The sequence below is a fragment of the Tenrec ecaudatus genome, chromosome 10, assembly GCF_050624435.1.
Source record: "Tenrec ecaudatus isolate mTenEca1 chromosome 10, mTenEca1.hap1, whole genome shotgun sequence".
In the NCBI taxonomy this organism is placed as follows: domain Eukaryota; kingdom Metazoa; phylum Chordata; class Mammalia; order Afrosoricida; family Tenrecidae; genus Tenrec; species Tenrec ecaudatus.
The window spans coordinates 143,317,255-143,331,738 of record NC_134539.1 but is presented as its reverse complement, the minus strand read 5'-3'; the positions used below and the strand labels follow the sequence as shown (position 1 = coordinate 143,331,738).

The following is a 14,484-nucleotide window of genomic DNA, read 5'->3' as shown; positions in this document are numbered from 1 at the left end:
CCACTGACGCTTCATTCTCAGCTGAGCGCTTCACCACCGTGCCACCAGGGCTCCTTTGATAGGGCTGGGTCTGGGAAGCTGGGGAGAGCACCAGGGGGCCCCCGCTATGCTCCCTGCTGCTCACAGCGGGAAGGCAGGAGCCAAGACATGCTGGGGAGGGCGAGGAGGCACCCTGGCCACAGCTGCCTGCTGGGGACCTGTGGTCCAGAGCCCCTTCAAACCTTTCTTCACCCGAGGTCAGGAAGGCAGCAGGTTTTGAGCTCCGTGGATCCTAGCTCATACTTGTTTAACATCACCCTTTCTCGTCCCCATTCTGTTTCAGGTGAGGAGACCAGCATGGTGCTAGTTGGGAAAATTTCATTTTGTCCCAAGGATGTCTTGGGCCACGGGGCAGAGGGCACAATTGTGTACAGGTGAGTGGATGAGAGTGCTCCAGGCCTTCACCACCCTGTGCGCCAGGCACAGAGCGGGCAGAGTCTTGCCTCCGCAGAGCCCACGGCCGCCTGAGGGGAGCAGTGACGGCCATGGTCCTGCCTGCAGTTTGGCTGGGACCTCTGGGCGCAACACCTGTGGGAGGGGCACCTAGGGGACCGCTGTAGCCATGGCCCCCGCCCTCGTCCCGCAGAGGCATGTTCGACAGCCGAGACGTGGCCGTGAAGAGGATCCTCCCCGAGTGCTTCAGCTTCGCAGACCGAGAGGTACAGCTGCTGCGGGAGTCGGACGAGCACCCCAACGTGATCCGTTACTTCTGCACAGAGAGGGACCGGCAGTTCCAGTACATTGCCATCGAGTTGTGCGCAGCTACGCTGCAGGAGGTGCGCCTGGGGCGGCTTTCAGGGAGCACTCACTGCCTTCGAGCCGATGCCAACTCTGAGTGGCACAAAGCACAGGGCAGCACTGCCCTTGTGCGCTTCCAAGACTGCAGCTCTTTACGGAGTAAAAAGCCCCATCTTTCTCCCTCCAGTGGCTCGTGGTTTCAGACTGCTGACCTTGAGATTAGCAGCCCAGTGTTTAATCACTGGGCCACCAGGGCACCTGGCTTTAGGGACCCCCCACCCCCACTTTATCTACTTGTCTAACACTTAAGTTAACTTTAGTGAGGATCAGGTGTACCGGACATCAAATGAAAGGCCTACATTTTTAACTGACACAGTAACAAAGCAGACCATTTATCCCGCCCCCCAAAGTTTCCCCCTGAAGGGCTGCCATTCATACCATGGTCCCCGCGGTGTGCCTGGGGTGGTCTCTGGTTGCGATTGGTGGCCCGTCCGGAAACCTGGGCCTGGATGTGTGGCTGCGAGGACCTGCCCATCCTTTCCACTTGCTGCCCGGGCCCCCAGAAAGCCCCCATGAGGCAACGAGCTTGATTTGCTCACCCTGATGTCTGTCTCCGTGAATCAATACCTCGGAGCTCTGCTCTCTAAGTCAGCTCTGACTTCAGGGGATGCTTGGCTGGAAATGACCATGTGGTACAGAGACCAGCTGCACAGTGCTCTCATTTCTCATGGAGCTGGGGGGCATGGGGGCAGCTTTCGGGCTGCGGGTCATGACGGTCCCTCTTGTCTCTCACAGTATGTGGAGCAGAAGGACTTGGCCCACCTTGGCCTGGAACCCATCACCTTGCTGCAGCAGACCACCTCGGGCCTGGCTCACCTCCACTCCCTCAGCATTGGTGAGTGGCTCCCCTGCCAGTGCGGGTCTGAACTCTGGGCTGCAGCATGGAAGTGCAGGTGGGGCCTTCCGGCCAGTTACAGAAGTCGCTGGGGAGGCTGGTACATAGCTGAGGGCCAGAGCATGTGGACATGGCTAGCGGCAAGAGGCCTGGGAGCTTGCCGGCCATGCCCGCCCCCACCCCACAGTCCGGAGACCCGGTGGTAAGCATTGGACTCACGTTGAGTTTTGTGTTAGTTCACAGAGACCTGAAGCCCCACAACATCCTCCTCTCCATGCCCAACGCACACGGCAGGGTCAAGGCCATGATCTCTGACTTCGGCCTCTGCAAGAAGCTAGCAGTCGGCAGGCACAGCTTCAGCCGCCGATCCGGGGTGCCCGGCACAGAAGGCTGGATTGCCCCCGAGATGCTGAGTGAGGACTGCAAGGAGAACCCTGTGAGTGTGGGGCTGGCCCCCTGGGCCCCAAGAACCACCCGGCAGTGGGAGCCTTCAAGGTCCGCACTTGGGGCCCAGCATGCAAAGCTGGAGGAATGAAGGGCACCATGGGGCCCTGTCTAGTCTCTCCCCTTCCTCTTCCAGTCGCTCTCCACCCCATTGGGAAACTGAGACCCCTGTAGAGAAACAAGCCTCCAGTTTCCATTCTTGTTTTAAAGGCAGCTTTGTTCCCCAGCCTTCTAGTCGAGAACGTTTGACGTGTGAAACTCAAAAGGATAAGAGGGTGGGGTGGATGCGTGGGTGAGCGTGCTTCAGAAAGTGCAAGGAAACAAGGAAGGAAGAGAGCACGGAGCTTCTCCACCAGCTCCCCGCCCTCGGCTGTGCCTCCACCTCCATCCATGGCTGCTGTTCCTTGCCTAGGCTTTCCTCCGGGAGAGCCCTTCTCCCCCAAGTACCTGCGCATCCTCCTTCCTCGCCCCGTCTGTGCCTCCTCGCTGCTAGGTGCTGCTGAGTCAGTCTCACACAGAACGGAGCGAACACCGCCCGGCCCTGCAGCCTCCTCACCTATTGTTCCTCTGCCCGCGCCCATGTTGCAGCCACTGTGTCCATCCAGTTCCTCCCGGCCTGCCTTCTCTTCCGCTGCCCCTCCACTTTACTGAGCATGAGTCCTTCTCCAGGGCCCCGTCTCCCCTGTCAACATGTCCCAAGTGTGTAAGGTGAAGTCTCCGCCCTTGCCTCTCAAGAGCACGTTGGTCAAACTTCTTCCAAAAGAGATGTGTGTGACTTGCCTCCGGCCACTGTCCTCTCTGGGCTCCTCAGCAGCACAGTTCAAGCGCATTGATTCTTCTTGGGTCGCCTGCACCTCGTCAGACCCAAACAGTGCTGTTGCCACAAAATTGAACATTCCACCCAAATTCAGCCCCCCCAGTTGTCCCCCAAATAGCTTCCACACAGCTAGTTTTCGTCTACCAGGACCCAAGCAAGTGTCTGCACAGAACCTTCCCAGACCTCTCTCCACCCAGAAGCATCGTCCTGACCCCTCTTTTCTTGTCCGATTGGGACTTCCTGAAGAGTCCAGGCCCGGTCGTTCTTTCACAGACGCCCCACTCCAGGTGTGAACAATTGTCTTCTCAGGATGCTCTGCAACGTGTCGCTCTTGTACTTGAGTTTTCTGTGATCCAGAAGTTAGTTCTGGAGCCTCAATCAGATGCAGGTGAAGAGGTTTGGAACAAGAACAGGTCACAGGGCAGAGCATCCGTCTCTCTGGTACTTGAGTTTTCTGGGATCGAGGAGTTGGGTCTAGAGCCTCCGTTAGGTGCAGGGTAAGTGGCTTGGGGCAAGAACAGCGACCAAAGGCTCTCAGTGGCACATTGAGCCTTATGACATTACTTCTCTTAGTGATACATCCCCAGGGACTGGTCTCAGACCTCTGATAACACGTCCACAGCACCCGAGACAAAGTCTCGCCATCTTCACTTCTAAGGCGCATGCTAGCTGTCCTTCTGCCCAGACAGATGCTGTGTTCTCTGGGCAGCCTGCCATCTACTCAGTATTCTCACCAGCCCCATGGTTCAAAGTCATCGATTCTTCTTCAGTCTTCCCTACTCCCTGCCCGTTTTTCATATACCTATACAGCCATCACAAACACTACAGCATGGGGCTGAGACTCGCCCTTGGAGAAAGACATCATGCTTAGTAAACTAGAGTCAGCAAAGAGGAGGCAGACCCCAGCAAGATGGACTGAGAGAGCCGCTGCAGCCGTGGGCGCGCACAGAGCCAGGATTGGGAGGGTGGTGTAGGACCAGGCGGTGTGTCTTTCTGTTGTGCTGGAGTCTACCTGAGTTGGAACTGCCTCCACTGCAGCTAACACCAATGGCGATCAGGTGACTAACTTGGATCCTGTGCCGTGGGTGTGGATCACCAGGTCTCCCCACTGTGAGATTAGGAAGTAATCTTCAGGGTCACTTTGGCACGGTGTGAAGATCCTGTTTACCAATCGTCCTTTGCCCGGTGGCTTAGCATCCATCAGTAGGCCTTTCCTAGAGTCACTTAATTCAGCGGGTATTTCTTCTGTGGCCTAGTTGACATTTATCTCTAAAGAAGAGCTTAATTCTTTTTCTCTCCCTTTTTTCTTTCTTTTGGGTCACTGTTGACTTGTGATTTCTAAAACGGTGTCATAGTTGATTATAGTCCTCGTACATTCCCTTATCCTATCTTTCTAATTTTCAAATGGCTCCAAATTTGCTCATTGGGCATCCCTCCAAGCCCCCTCAAGCGTCCTGTTGCCAAGACCCCATTCCTGTTTGAGCACCTTGCTTTCCAGCCCCACCTGCCATCGTCTCGCCGGGTACTTCCCTGATTGAGACTTGGGGGGCTCAGCCACGCTGACACCCACTGATCGCAGCGCCACCTCTTAGCCCACGGATGGGCGAGGCCGTCGTTGCAGGGGAGCGGCACCATGAGATGCACGCTGTAAGCGTTGTGTTCTAACGTAGAGCAAGCACTGTGACGCCCTCGGTGACTAACATCTTCTGTTGTGAGGGTTTCCCCTCAACTTGGGGTCCCCGGATTGGGGCTGTGTCTTTCCATGGTCACATCAAGCACACTCACTTCTCTACTGAGACCAAGACATCCCAGACTCCTGTAAAGAGTCACAGCAAGGGGGCACACCTGAGGCCGAGCATGGCTACAGCCGACCCTTTCCAATCATCATTCCTCCAAGCTTCACCCCAGTCCCATGAGGGTGCCCCACCCCAGCCCTAGTGTACACAGGAGGAAGCAGGTACTGGGAACACCTAGGGCTTTCCAGTGAGCACCCACCTCCTGGGGCACCTACTGGGTGTCCAGCACCGCCCAGGCTGGCCACAAAAGCTCCCAGATTCTCCCAGGCCCCTCACCTCTCTGGTTGCCGACGGTGACCAAGAAGCTCCTGCGAGGCTGGTCACACCTGGTGTCTCTGCAGACCTACACGGTGGACATCTTCTCTGCGGGCTGTGTCTTTTACTACGTCATCTCTGAGGGCAGCCACCCCTTCGGCAAGTCCCTGCAGCGACAAGCCAACATCCTCCTGGGAGCCTACAGCCTTGACTACTTACACGTGGAGAAGCATGGTGCGTGGGGGGGTGTGTGGGGGGAGCTCAGGGTGACTCCACGTGGTCCCTGCCAGGTCGGGGGGGTTGAGATGACACTGTATCTGTACTCCCCAAGGCCTCCAAGCCGGTGGGGGACTGTGCAGGGTTATCCTTGGTGCAGCCCTCCCCCCCAACACCAGGTCTCCAGCTTGTTACCCCATCACTGAGCGACTTGGGGAGGCCCCCTGTGAGGGTCAGACGTTTGGGAGGGCAGATCATTGTCCACGTTCTGTCAGCCAGCCTCTGGGCGGCTGCACTGGGCTGGGGACAGAAGGAGCCACAGCCACTGTCCAGCTGGGAAACGGCAAGCCCGGTGCTCCGTTGAAAGCTAGGGCAGTTAGCAGCGTGGTGCTCTCTGGTTCATTGTCCCGGTTCCTTGTAGATGTGCCCCAAATGCCACAATGGCTCTGTGTGGGTCCGTCCGAGCGTAACGCCTCTGCAGATCGGCGTCTGAGCACCCTTGGGACGGGAGTGTAGATTTGTACGAAGCAGAGTTAGATGGTACTCTATAACAAGCTGCCCCTCCACTTGGCTCCCGGAGTCTGTACAGTCTCAGTTGGCCGAAGGGTCAGCCTCCAACACTAGGGGCCCCTGTCCACCACACACCGTGCAGCCAGGGGGTTCGGTGCATCAGTAATTCTGACATTTCCAGGCAGGCCCGTCTGCCTGGTGGCTGAATTGCTTGCAGGCCATCAGGCAGGTTTGAAGGTCTGGGGTTTGGGCCGTAATGTGTGGCCACGTGCCTTTCTCCTTTGTAGAAGACATCGTTGCGCGTGAATTAATAGAGAAAATGATCGCCATGGACCCTCAGAAGCGCCCCTCGGCGAAGCAGGTGCTCAAGCACCCCTTCTTCTGGGGCCTGGAGAAGCAGCTGCAGTTCTTCCAGGTAGAGATGGCGTTCGCGCTCTCTGACCCCCCTTCCCGAGCTGCACGTCCACGTCAAACATGCAGGGGAGGGAGGACAGCGAAGGGAGCAGGCGACCCACCGTCTGATCCGTCACGAGAGCTCACAGAAGCAGCCGTAGCAGCACCCATGCATTTTCTTCACAGATGAAAAATGGAACTGGGGACAAAACTAGATCATTTTGAATCAGTTGGGAGTTTGCAGGGGGGGGGGCGCTTTTCTGGTGCATGTTTGAAGCATTTTTCCACGTTGCAAACTTCTAAGATTTTTGTTTTACAATCAAAATGTTATTGACACATTCGAGAGCAGAGCATTCCATTCTAAGGCTCTGCTGCGTGATTTTCCCAATTTCCCATCAAGCTGATTCCACCTCGGTGATCCAGGTGACAGGTGGCATTTTCTAGGCAGAGCCACTGGGGTGGGGGGTGTCCAAGCGCCCCCCCAGTCCCCTCTGTTCCAGCCCGACCATAATGACCCCGTCTCCATTTCTCCCACCCCACGTTATTTTGTACCAGATGCCACCCATCAGGTCATTTCATGCCCCATTCCTAACGCGCTCCTCAGACTGGAGTTTTAAAATGACCTTGCCCTCTGGTTTTGCTCAGGTCTATTTTTGCTTCACAGTCCGTCCATTCAGAGAAGGTAAATGATAGTACCAATGGGCAGGGACTGTTGTGGGGCAGGCTGTGGGGGCATGATGGTTCTGAGGTTCCATGGAAAGACAGTGCTTTGGGGAAAGCAGGCCCATGCTGCCCCGGAGGCTTGGCCCAAGATGCCAGTCCCTCAAGGCCGGGATGTGTGAGTGCGTACCTCACTGTGTGCCCCCAGCCCGAGGACACCGTCTGGCACTTGGCGGGTGCTTGGTATCTATGTGGATGGATCAGGCCGAGGGGGATTTGATGCGGTTCCCATGGTAACCAGTTGGTATGGGAACAGTATCCAGATGGATCGTTGTGCTCTGAGCGAGAGATCACAGTACCATTGTGCAGTCTCGCTGTCTCCAGGGGAGACAAAGTACAGAACAAGCATAACCTGGCACGAGAGGCCCGCCCTTGACTGCAGCTGGGGCTAGGACGCCCATCCACAGGCTTTCCCTGTCGTATGTCTGCAGACAAGCCTGGCTGCCATCTTTATCAGCCAACCCTAATTAATGACCTTGCAGCCAGAATCGTGTCCCCAATGTTCCTGAGTCAACCGTCTGGCCCCAATCCTAGGCTTTCTCTGACAGACACTCGGCCAGTCCGGTCTGACTTTGCTTTATGGGGCAAGAGAAGACGGCACCCCTGATAAGACTGCTCCCAGCGAGCGAGCATGGACCTCGCTCGCTGCTTGCTCAGCTTGGCTTCTGACTGCGGAGGGCTGGTCGGAGCCAGTGCTCGCTCGGGAAGCGTGAGCCCTGGGCCTGCAGCTTGGCCGCCCGCGGGGAAGCCTTGGCCTCCCCCGTCCTTTCCGAGGTTCGCATGAGAAGTGGCAACTCGCCAGCAGTTAGGAACTTGAGCGTGTTATTTTGGTTCACTCACCAAGGTAGCACATGGTGTGTGCGTGCATGTGTGTGTGTCAGAGAGATTGAGACAGACGGACAACCCAGAGACCAGGACATGCTGCTGTGTGTCCCCTCTTGCCGCCCGCATGGGCAGCTCTGGAGCCCAAGTCCTTGTCCCCTCTCAGGACGTGAGCGACCGGATAGAGAAGGAGGCCCTGGACGGCCCGATCGTGAAGCAGTTGGAGCGAGGCGGGAGAGCCGTGGTGAAGATGGACTGGCGGGAGAATATCACCGTCCCTCTCCAGACAGGTGACTGTGCTGATGTCCCCCAGCTTGGAGCCCGCGGCAGCAGGCGGGGATTGGGCACTGCAGCGCCGGCACGCTGATCTCTGTCGCATTCTTGCTCCTTGGGGTGATGCGTGTGTGATAGGTGTCGTGCTGGGTTTGCAAAAGTATGTGGTCGTTTCTGACCACAGCTGTGGCGAGAGGTGGGACTCAGGTGTGCTGCTTGGGGGACGGGGGGTTCCGGTGCCTCACAGGCCGAGTGCTGGACTCGCGGCCACAGACCCCACGCTTCTGATCTGCCGTGTGCCAACCACTGAATTCTTTGGTCTTTGCCCTCTCCCCTAGATCTGCGCAAGTTCCGGACCTACAAGGGGGGCTCCGTCCGGGATCTCCTCCGAGCCATGAGAAATAAGGTAAAGGGGTTGTGGGGGCAGGAGGGGGGCCACACACACAACACACACACGCACAACACACACACACATACCATATACATAGACCACACGCACGCGCACACACGGGCTGGGCCGGGCCGGCAGTCAGACTGGACACATCAGAGGCCCTCTCTGGGCCCCTGGGTGAGGCATTCAGCTCTGTGAAAGCAGTCTCTCCGGGCCCTGCCTGCCCCCCATGCTACTCACGGCAGACCCGTCTGTCTGGCCGTGCAGCGGGCCAGGTATCAGGCTACTGACCACGAAGTCCACTCTTGGTGTCCCTGACCCCCCACACACACACACACACTGGGAGAAAGAAGAGGCAGGTGGCTCTGTAAGGACCAACAGCTGTGAACACCTTAGGGAGCAGCCCCGCCCTGTCCCCTAGGGTCGCTATGGTCGGAGTCAACCCGATGGCAGTGGGGTTGGTTGTTTTTGTGAATGACCCTTTCACAGGGGTCACCTGATTCATCACAGTAGCAAAATGTCAGTGATGTAGTAGCAACGACAATGATTTTGTGGTTGGGGTGTCACCACCACATGAGGCACTGTATGAAAGGGTCGAGGCGTTACGAAGGTTGAGAACCACTGCTCTAGGGTAACCTCCCACACAAGGCCTTAGGTCAGGGGTCTCCTTACTGTCCAGAGGGGCCTGCTCTGCTCTCTGCCTGTGCTAGACACTCAGCCCTCCCCCCACTGAAGTGACCCAAAGCCTTTGGAGGCAAAACTCTCCAGTGCTGGGAGGCAGTCATCCCTGGCCACCACCCTGGAAACCAGCCACTCTGGGACTGACCGACCCTTGCCTGCAGGAGACCACGCCGGCCGGATCGGGGTGGGTGTGGGGTTGCAGGAACCTGTCTTCCTCTTCTTCACGGAGACCCAAGTTCACTCGGGTTCTGTGCATAAGAAAAGGCCCTTTGCCCGCCCCTCCCGATGCCCCCAGTGCTCACCCCGTCTGTGTGCCCGCCTGTCCACAGAAGCATCACTACCGCGAGCTGCCGGCCGAGGTGCGCGAGACGCTGGGCTCCATCCCCGAGGACTTTGTGCGCTACTTCACAGCACGCTTCCCCCACCTCCTGTCGCACACCTACCGGGCCATGGGGCTCTGCCGCCACGAGAGACTCTTCCAGCCCTACTACTGCCAGCAGCCCCCCGACCCCCAGCCCCCCTGCCTCCCGGCAGCGCCCCCCGAGCCAGGACAGACGCCCCTCTCTGCACAGCCCCAGCTAGACTGAGGGCCTGGCCTCTCTGACCCAGCTCTGCAGGGAGACCAGGCAGCCCAACCAAGTGCCTTGAGATGCCACTGCGGCCACTAGCCGGGACGGCACCCGCCCAGCAAGGGGCCGAGAACGCCTTACCCTCAGCTGGCTGTCCACAGCGGAGGGCTCGTCCCCGAAACCTGCTGGATGAGCGTGTGGCAACCTTTCCTCCTTCCCACGATGCCTGGGGGACGCCAGCCTTTCAGGAAGGGAGAGGCACCATCCGGGTGCTGCCAACCTGCTGGACCAAGAGGGAGGCTGTGGACACACCACAGGCTGCCCTCCAACAAGCGGGGCAGGAGAGGAGAGGGCGCCCGGGAAGAGGAGGGCACCTGGGGAGGGGAGATGCCACCGCCATCACCCCACAAGCCCGGGTCCGTTAGCCCACCTTGAGCAGGGCCACGACGCAGAGACGGGTCCACAGTACATTCTAGAAGGTGAGCTCACTTCTGGAGATTTCTCTTGGGCACCAAGAGGACACTCTGTTCTGAAGGCAGCTGAGGGCTGCCCGGCACACTGGTAGCCTGAGCCGTGGCCTGGGGACAGACAGGGGACAGACCTCGGAACTGCAGCAGGCAGGCTGAGCTGGACCCTCAAGACCACCCAGGAGCCCTGAGCCAGCTAGTGGGTGGCAAGACCAGCAGGAAAGGGCACGCACAGCGAGTTGGGGCCAAGGCCAAGGTCACTGTGCACTTAGGCTTTTACGGTTTTCTTGGTAAATTTTAATAACTCTATATTTTGATCAAGCTGTAGAATTCTACTTTAGCTGTAAGGTAAACTTCGCTTTCGGCTTACCTGTGAGGACGAGCCGTGTGCTGCAGTACATCTACTTGAGTGGCCAAAGCACCAAAAACCCTGTTCCCCGCAAGCAGGAGCCCTTCCCACCGGAGTCAAACACAGCAGCGCTAGCTCGCCGTACCCAGCAACCTCCAAGTAATACTTTCCAATGACGCCAAAGCCCTGTTAACGTTTCCTGAAGCTACTGAGATCTGGAGCTCTTGTTCCAGGGCCACCCCCACCCCCACCCCCACTCCTCTACCGAGAGCCCTAGAGGGTGACACGCAGCCAGGGGGCCTGTGAGAGGGCGGGGGCACAGGCGGGTTTATCCTGGCTGCCCGAGACCACTGCCGCTGCTTTCTCTCCCACGGTTCCCCAGTGCAGTTCTCTCAGGCCCTCGCTCACCCAGGGAAGGCTCTTCTTGGGCTCAGGTGGAAGCCGGTCCTTTCCGCCTCAGAATGCTGGCAGCGGCTTCCCCTTCTCCAGAACCTCCATCTCTAAGCCCCATCTTTAAACCTCACTTCGACCTGGAGCCCAGAGGATGCATCCTCTCCAGGAGCACTGCCAGGTGGTCTTCCCACCTCACATGGAGACCCCGGGAGCCCCAAGCGAGGGTCCAAGGGTGGAGAAAGTGCCACACGTGACCTCACGGGGCTGCGAGCACCCATCCCCATCGCTGACTTCCCCTCAGAGGCAGCCAGGCAATCTAGCTGCCCAGTGTTGGCGGCACCCCCAGTTAGCCGCTGGGGTAGCTTCTTCCTTTGTCAGTCCGCAAGCACCCGCCCTTCTCCGACTCAGCTGTCCAGCACAGTGGAGGTGAAGGCCAAGGCTCTGCCTTCCTAGGCGAGTCCTGTGGGAGACAGCAATACAATGCCGGCCCAGCCAGGAAAACCCAAGTGTGGGGGAGGCACGCCTCGCTTCTGCCTTAAAACGGGATGCCCCAGCGTCCACATGCTGCCGGACTCCTGTCCATCACCCCTAGAGCCCAGCCACTCCTCGGTCCCTCCGTAGCTCAGGGGAGGACTGGTGGGAACTTGTCCTGAGTCAGACCTTGGGCGACACCCCTCTGTCCGTGCCCTGCTGTTTTCTAGAAGCCCACTTCCTGTCACCCCAGAGCAGCAGGCAGCTGTCTGAGGGAGACATCGTGTGTCCTGTCCTCCCTGTGTTGCTGGGCATCTGCCCATGGTGGGATGGGTGCAGGCCCTGTCTTCGTTTTGAAGACAGAGTTCATATCTGTTGGGGACACAGGAACGCACCCCCTCTACGCCAGGCCTGCCTTTCTTTGGGCCTCTCGCTGCTCCTGGAGCTTCTGGAAGACTCCTGGCCCTGTGCTGGGGCTCTCTCTGAGTTACCAACCCTCCCGTGGGCAGACCCCAAAGTCCTGGCAAAGGCGTTTCCTTGGGCAGCAGTCCTCACAGGCGCTGTCCGCTGGCATGTCCGTCACCCAGACCAGTGACACACATTGTATTGGAAGGTCCACCAGCCAGGGGACCAGAGTATTTCTCCCGCCCCTTGTGGGCACCAGCCCCACCCTCCCCCCTGGGAGGCCTCCTGTCTGTGTCCGTGCTCGCGAGTTCTCTTCTTGGGCACCTCCGATGCACCAGGTTCCCAGCCTCCATCTGGCGCTGGGCCTGGGTCAGCTCCGAGTTCTCTGCCATTGGGAAGGCGGGCCCCTCTGTCTGCACGTCTTGGCCCAGTTTTCTCGACTGGCTCTTTGTGTTTCTTACACTGCTGCTCTCTGCATCTCCCAGCAATTCTCCTTGTTGCCCTTTCTTCGCCAGTCTGGCCTTGACTTTGCCCCAAGAAAGTCCCCAGGGTTCCCGTAAAGCAGGCAGACAGAGGCCTGCCACCCTGCGTGGGCCGTCTCCTTTCAAACCAAAGTGTCTGCGCTCTCCCTGCCCGAGGCTCCCCTGGGTATCTGACTTCCCCAGAGGCCCCTGCCCGCCCTGTGTCACTGCCTTTATGTCCTCCTGCCCGTGGAAGCTCCTCGTGGGCCTGGAGCCTGGAGGAGCCTTAACTAATGCCTCCGGCTGAAGCCCAGCCCTCCCGCACTCGCTGTGTTTGGCAGATACAGTGTTCTTTGTGAGTACCCCACGAGCTGTGACGGGGGGCGCCCGACCCGCCTGGAAAGCATTCCCAGTCACCCACACCGCGGTCGCAGAGTGAGCCTCGTGCCCTGTCCCTGCTGCCACGCCCTATTTATTGACCCTATTTATATTTATTTAATGTTTATGCCGCAGTGCCCCCCACACACAAGGGCACCGTCCAAAGCACACCAGGCCGGCTCCGGCACCGCTGACCACTTAGAAACTGGAAACGTGATACCGTAGCCTTCCCCGGAGCGGGACGCCTTGGGGCGAAAGTGTTCGTTTTTAGGTGACTTGTTTCTTTTAAAATGCCTCGTGTCCTGTCCGCGGACGGCCCGTCGTGGAGTTTGGTGTTAACTCTGTCGTAGCAATCCTGGAATCCTCTTTCTAGCTTTCTATTTTATAAATCGCCAGATTGTACAACTTTTATGTGTATTTTTTAAGCTTGATGATGTGAGGGTCGTTACCGAAGGGAACGGCATATTTTTGTACCTCCTGTACAGTTTTATAATTCTGCTGACCCATGATGACGTCATGTTGAGCCAATCACAAATAAAGGTAGTTTTAGATTTGGAAGTCAGACTCTTCTTACTGACTCTCATGGCGCTCTCCAGCCAGGGGCTCCCAGGGAGGGGTCCTGGTTGGTGAGGGCTGAGCCCCTGGCTGAGCAGGTGCAATGATGGGGTTGGCCCTGGCCTGCCAGGCCCGGGGACTGGAGCTTCCTCCCCGGGTGAGTGGCCCTTTGTGGGAAAGCAGGAAGTTCGTCCCGAGAGAACTCACTGCTGGGAGCCGATTCTGCCTCACAGTGGCCCACAGGAGAAGGTGGAGCGGCCGTGTCCCAGACTAAATCCATGTGCGAGTGGAAAGACAGATCTTTCTCCCAGGGAGCAGCTCCTGGTTTCACATGACTGACCCGGGGTTCCAAGGAATTCCTAGAGGGCTTCATTTGAGCCAAGCTTCTGGAAGGTGGCCAGGTGGGGACAGGCTTATCGCATGGTGGGATTCAGCACCAATGGAGTCTGTGGCACGTGGACAACCAACAGGACTTCCAGCTAGTGTGAATGCACAGCTAACGGAGAGGCTGGAGGTTCGAGTCCCCCAGAGGGGCCTTGGAAGAAAGGCCTGGAGATCTACTCCTGAAAGGTGAGCCCTTGAAACCCCCACAGAGCACAGTTCCACTCCAACACCCGTCGTCTGGGAGACTCAATGGCACCTGGTTGATGGGACAGTTAGTAGGGCCCTGGGCAGAGTGTCTTCAGGCAACTCAGCCTGCTTGTCTTGGCCCCGCCCTCTCCTGGTGCCCACTGTTGCTTCCTAGCCCCGCCCCTTTCTAGTGGCTTCTCCTGGGCTCCAGGCTGCCCTGTACCCCAGGGTAATGTCCTCTGACAATGGGGTGCTGAGGGAGCCCACCCAGCGGGGACGGCTTAGCAAGGACTGCCACCAGAGTGGGCCTCTGCCCTGTTGGGACCGCCCCGCAGGCCTCCGTGGGCCTGAGCGTCTGAGGACAGCAAGCACCTTCCTGAGGCATTGGGTCTCCCGCAGAGGCATTGGGTCTCCCGCAGTCCAGCCAGGGAGACAACCAAGCTGGACATTCCGGGTCCTGGGCACTTGTTCCTGCCTCAGGCCACCAGGTGGCCTCAGCGCTCCTGCGTAGCCCTCGCGCTGGAAGCCGGGGCTGGGCCAGGGCTTGCCGACCTGGGAGGCAGAGGGATGGGGTGCTTGCAACAGGGAGGCCCGCGTGCAGCTGGGACCTCTCTGTGCTGCCCTGCAGCCTGACCCAGGCCATGTGAGGTAGCAAGTTGTGGGCCCTAACAAAAGTCCTCATCCTGACAGGGCAGGAAAAGAGCTCTTTGGGGGAGAGGCTGCAGGAAGCTCACTCCCAAGTAAGAATCAAGTGAAGCCAGCGCTCCTGCCACGGGGCCGTGGGAACAGGCTGTGCCCATCACAGGAAGGGGTGGGGGGGGCACGGAAGAGGTGCATCCACACAGGCATGGGGGACGGCTGCAAACACACCAGCGA

The 14,484-nt window shown here is 58.5% G+C and overlaps 1 protein-coding gene across 2 annotated transcripts in view; it reads left to right on the top strand.

The window, feature by feature from the left end:
* The window catches only part of ERN1 (endoplasmic reticulum to nucleus signaling 1), an 88,213-nt gene extending 75,172 nt beyond the window's left edge, over positions 1–13,041 (top strand). For both annotated transcript variants that reach the window (XM_075562076.1, XM_075562077.1), the window contains 9 exons: positions 323–413; positions 626–815; positions 1,573–1,672; positions 1,909–2,108; positions 5,071–5,218; positions 5,998–6,125; positions 7,812–7,935; positions 8,257–8,324; positions 9,320–13,041. In XM_075562076.1, the coding sequence (XP_075418191.1) occupies positions 323–413; positions 626–815; positions 1,573–1,672; positions 1,909–2,108; positions 5,071–5,218; positions 5,998–6,125; positions 7,812–7,935; positions 8,257–8,324; positions 9,320–9,577 (1,307 nt within the window). In that variant the 3' untranslated portion in view covers positions 9,578–13,041. The remainder of the gene's footprint in view (positions 1–322; positions 414–625; positions 816–1,572; positions 1,673–1,908; positions 2,109–5,070; positions 5,219–5,997; positions 6,126–7,811; positions 7,936–8,256; positions 8,325–9,319) is intronic.
* The last annotated feature ends 1,443 nt before the right edge of the window (positions 13,042–14,484 follow it).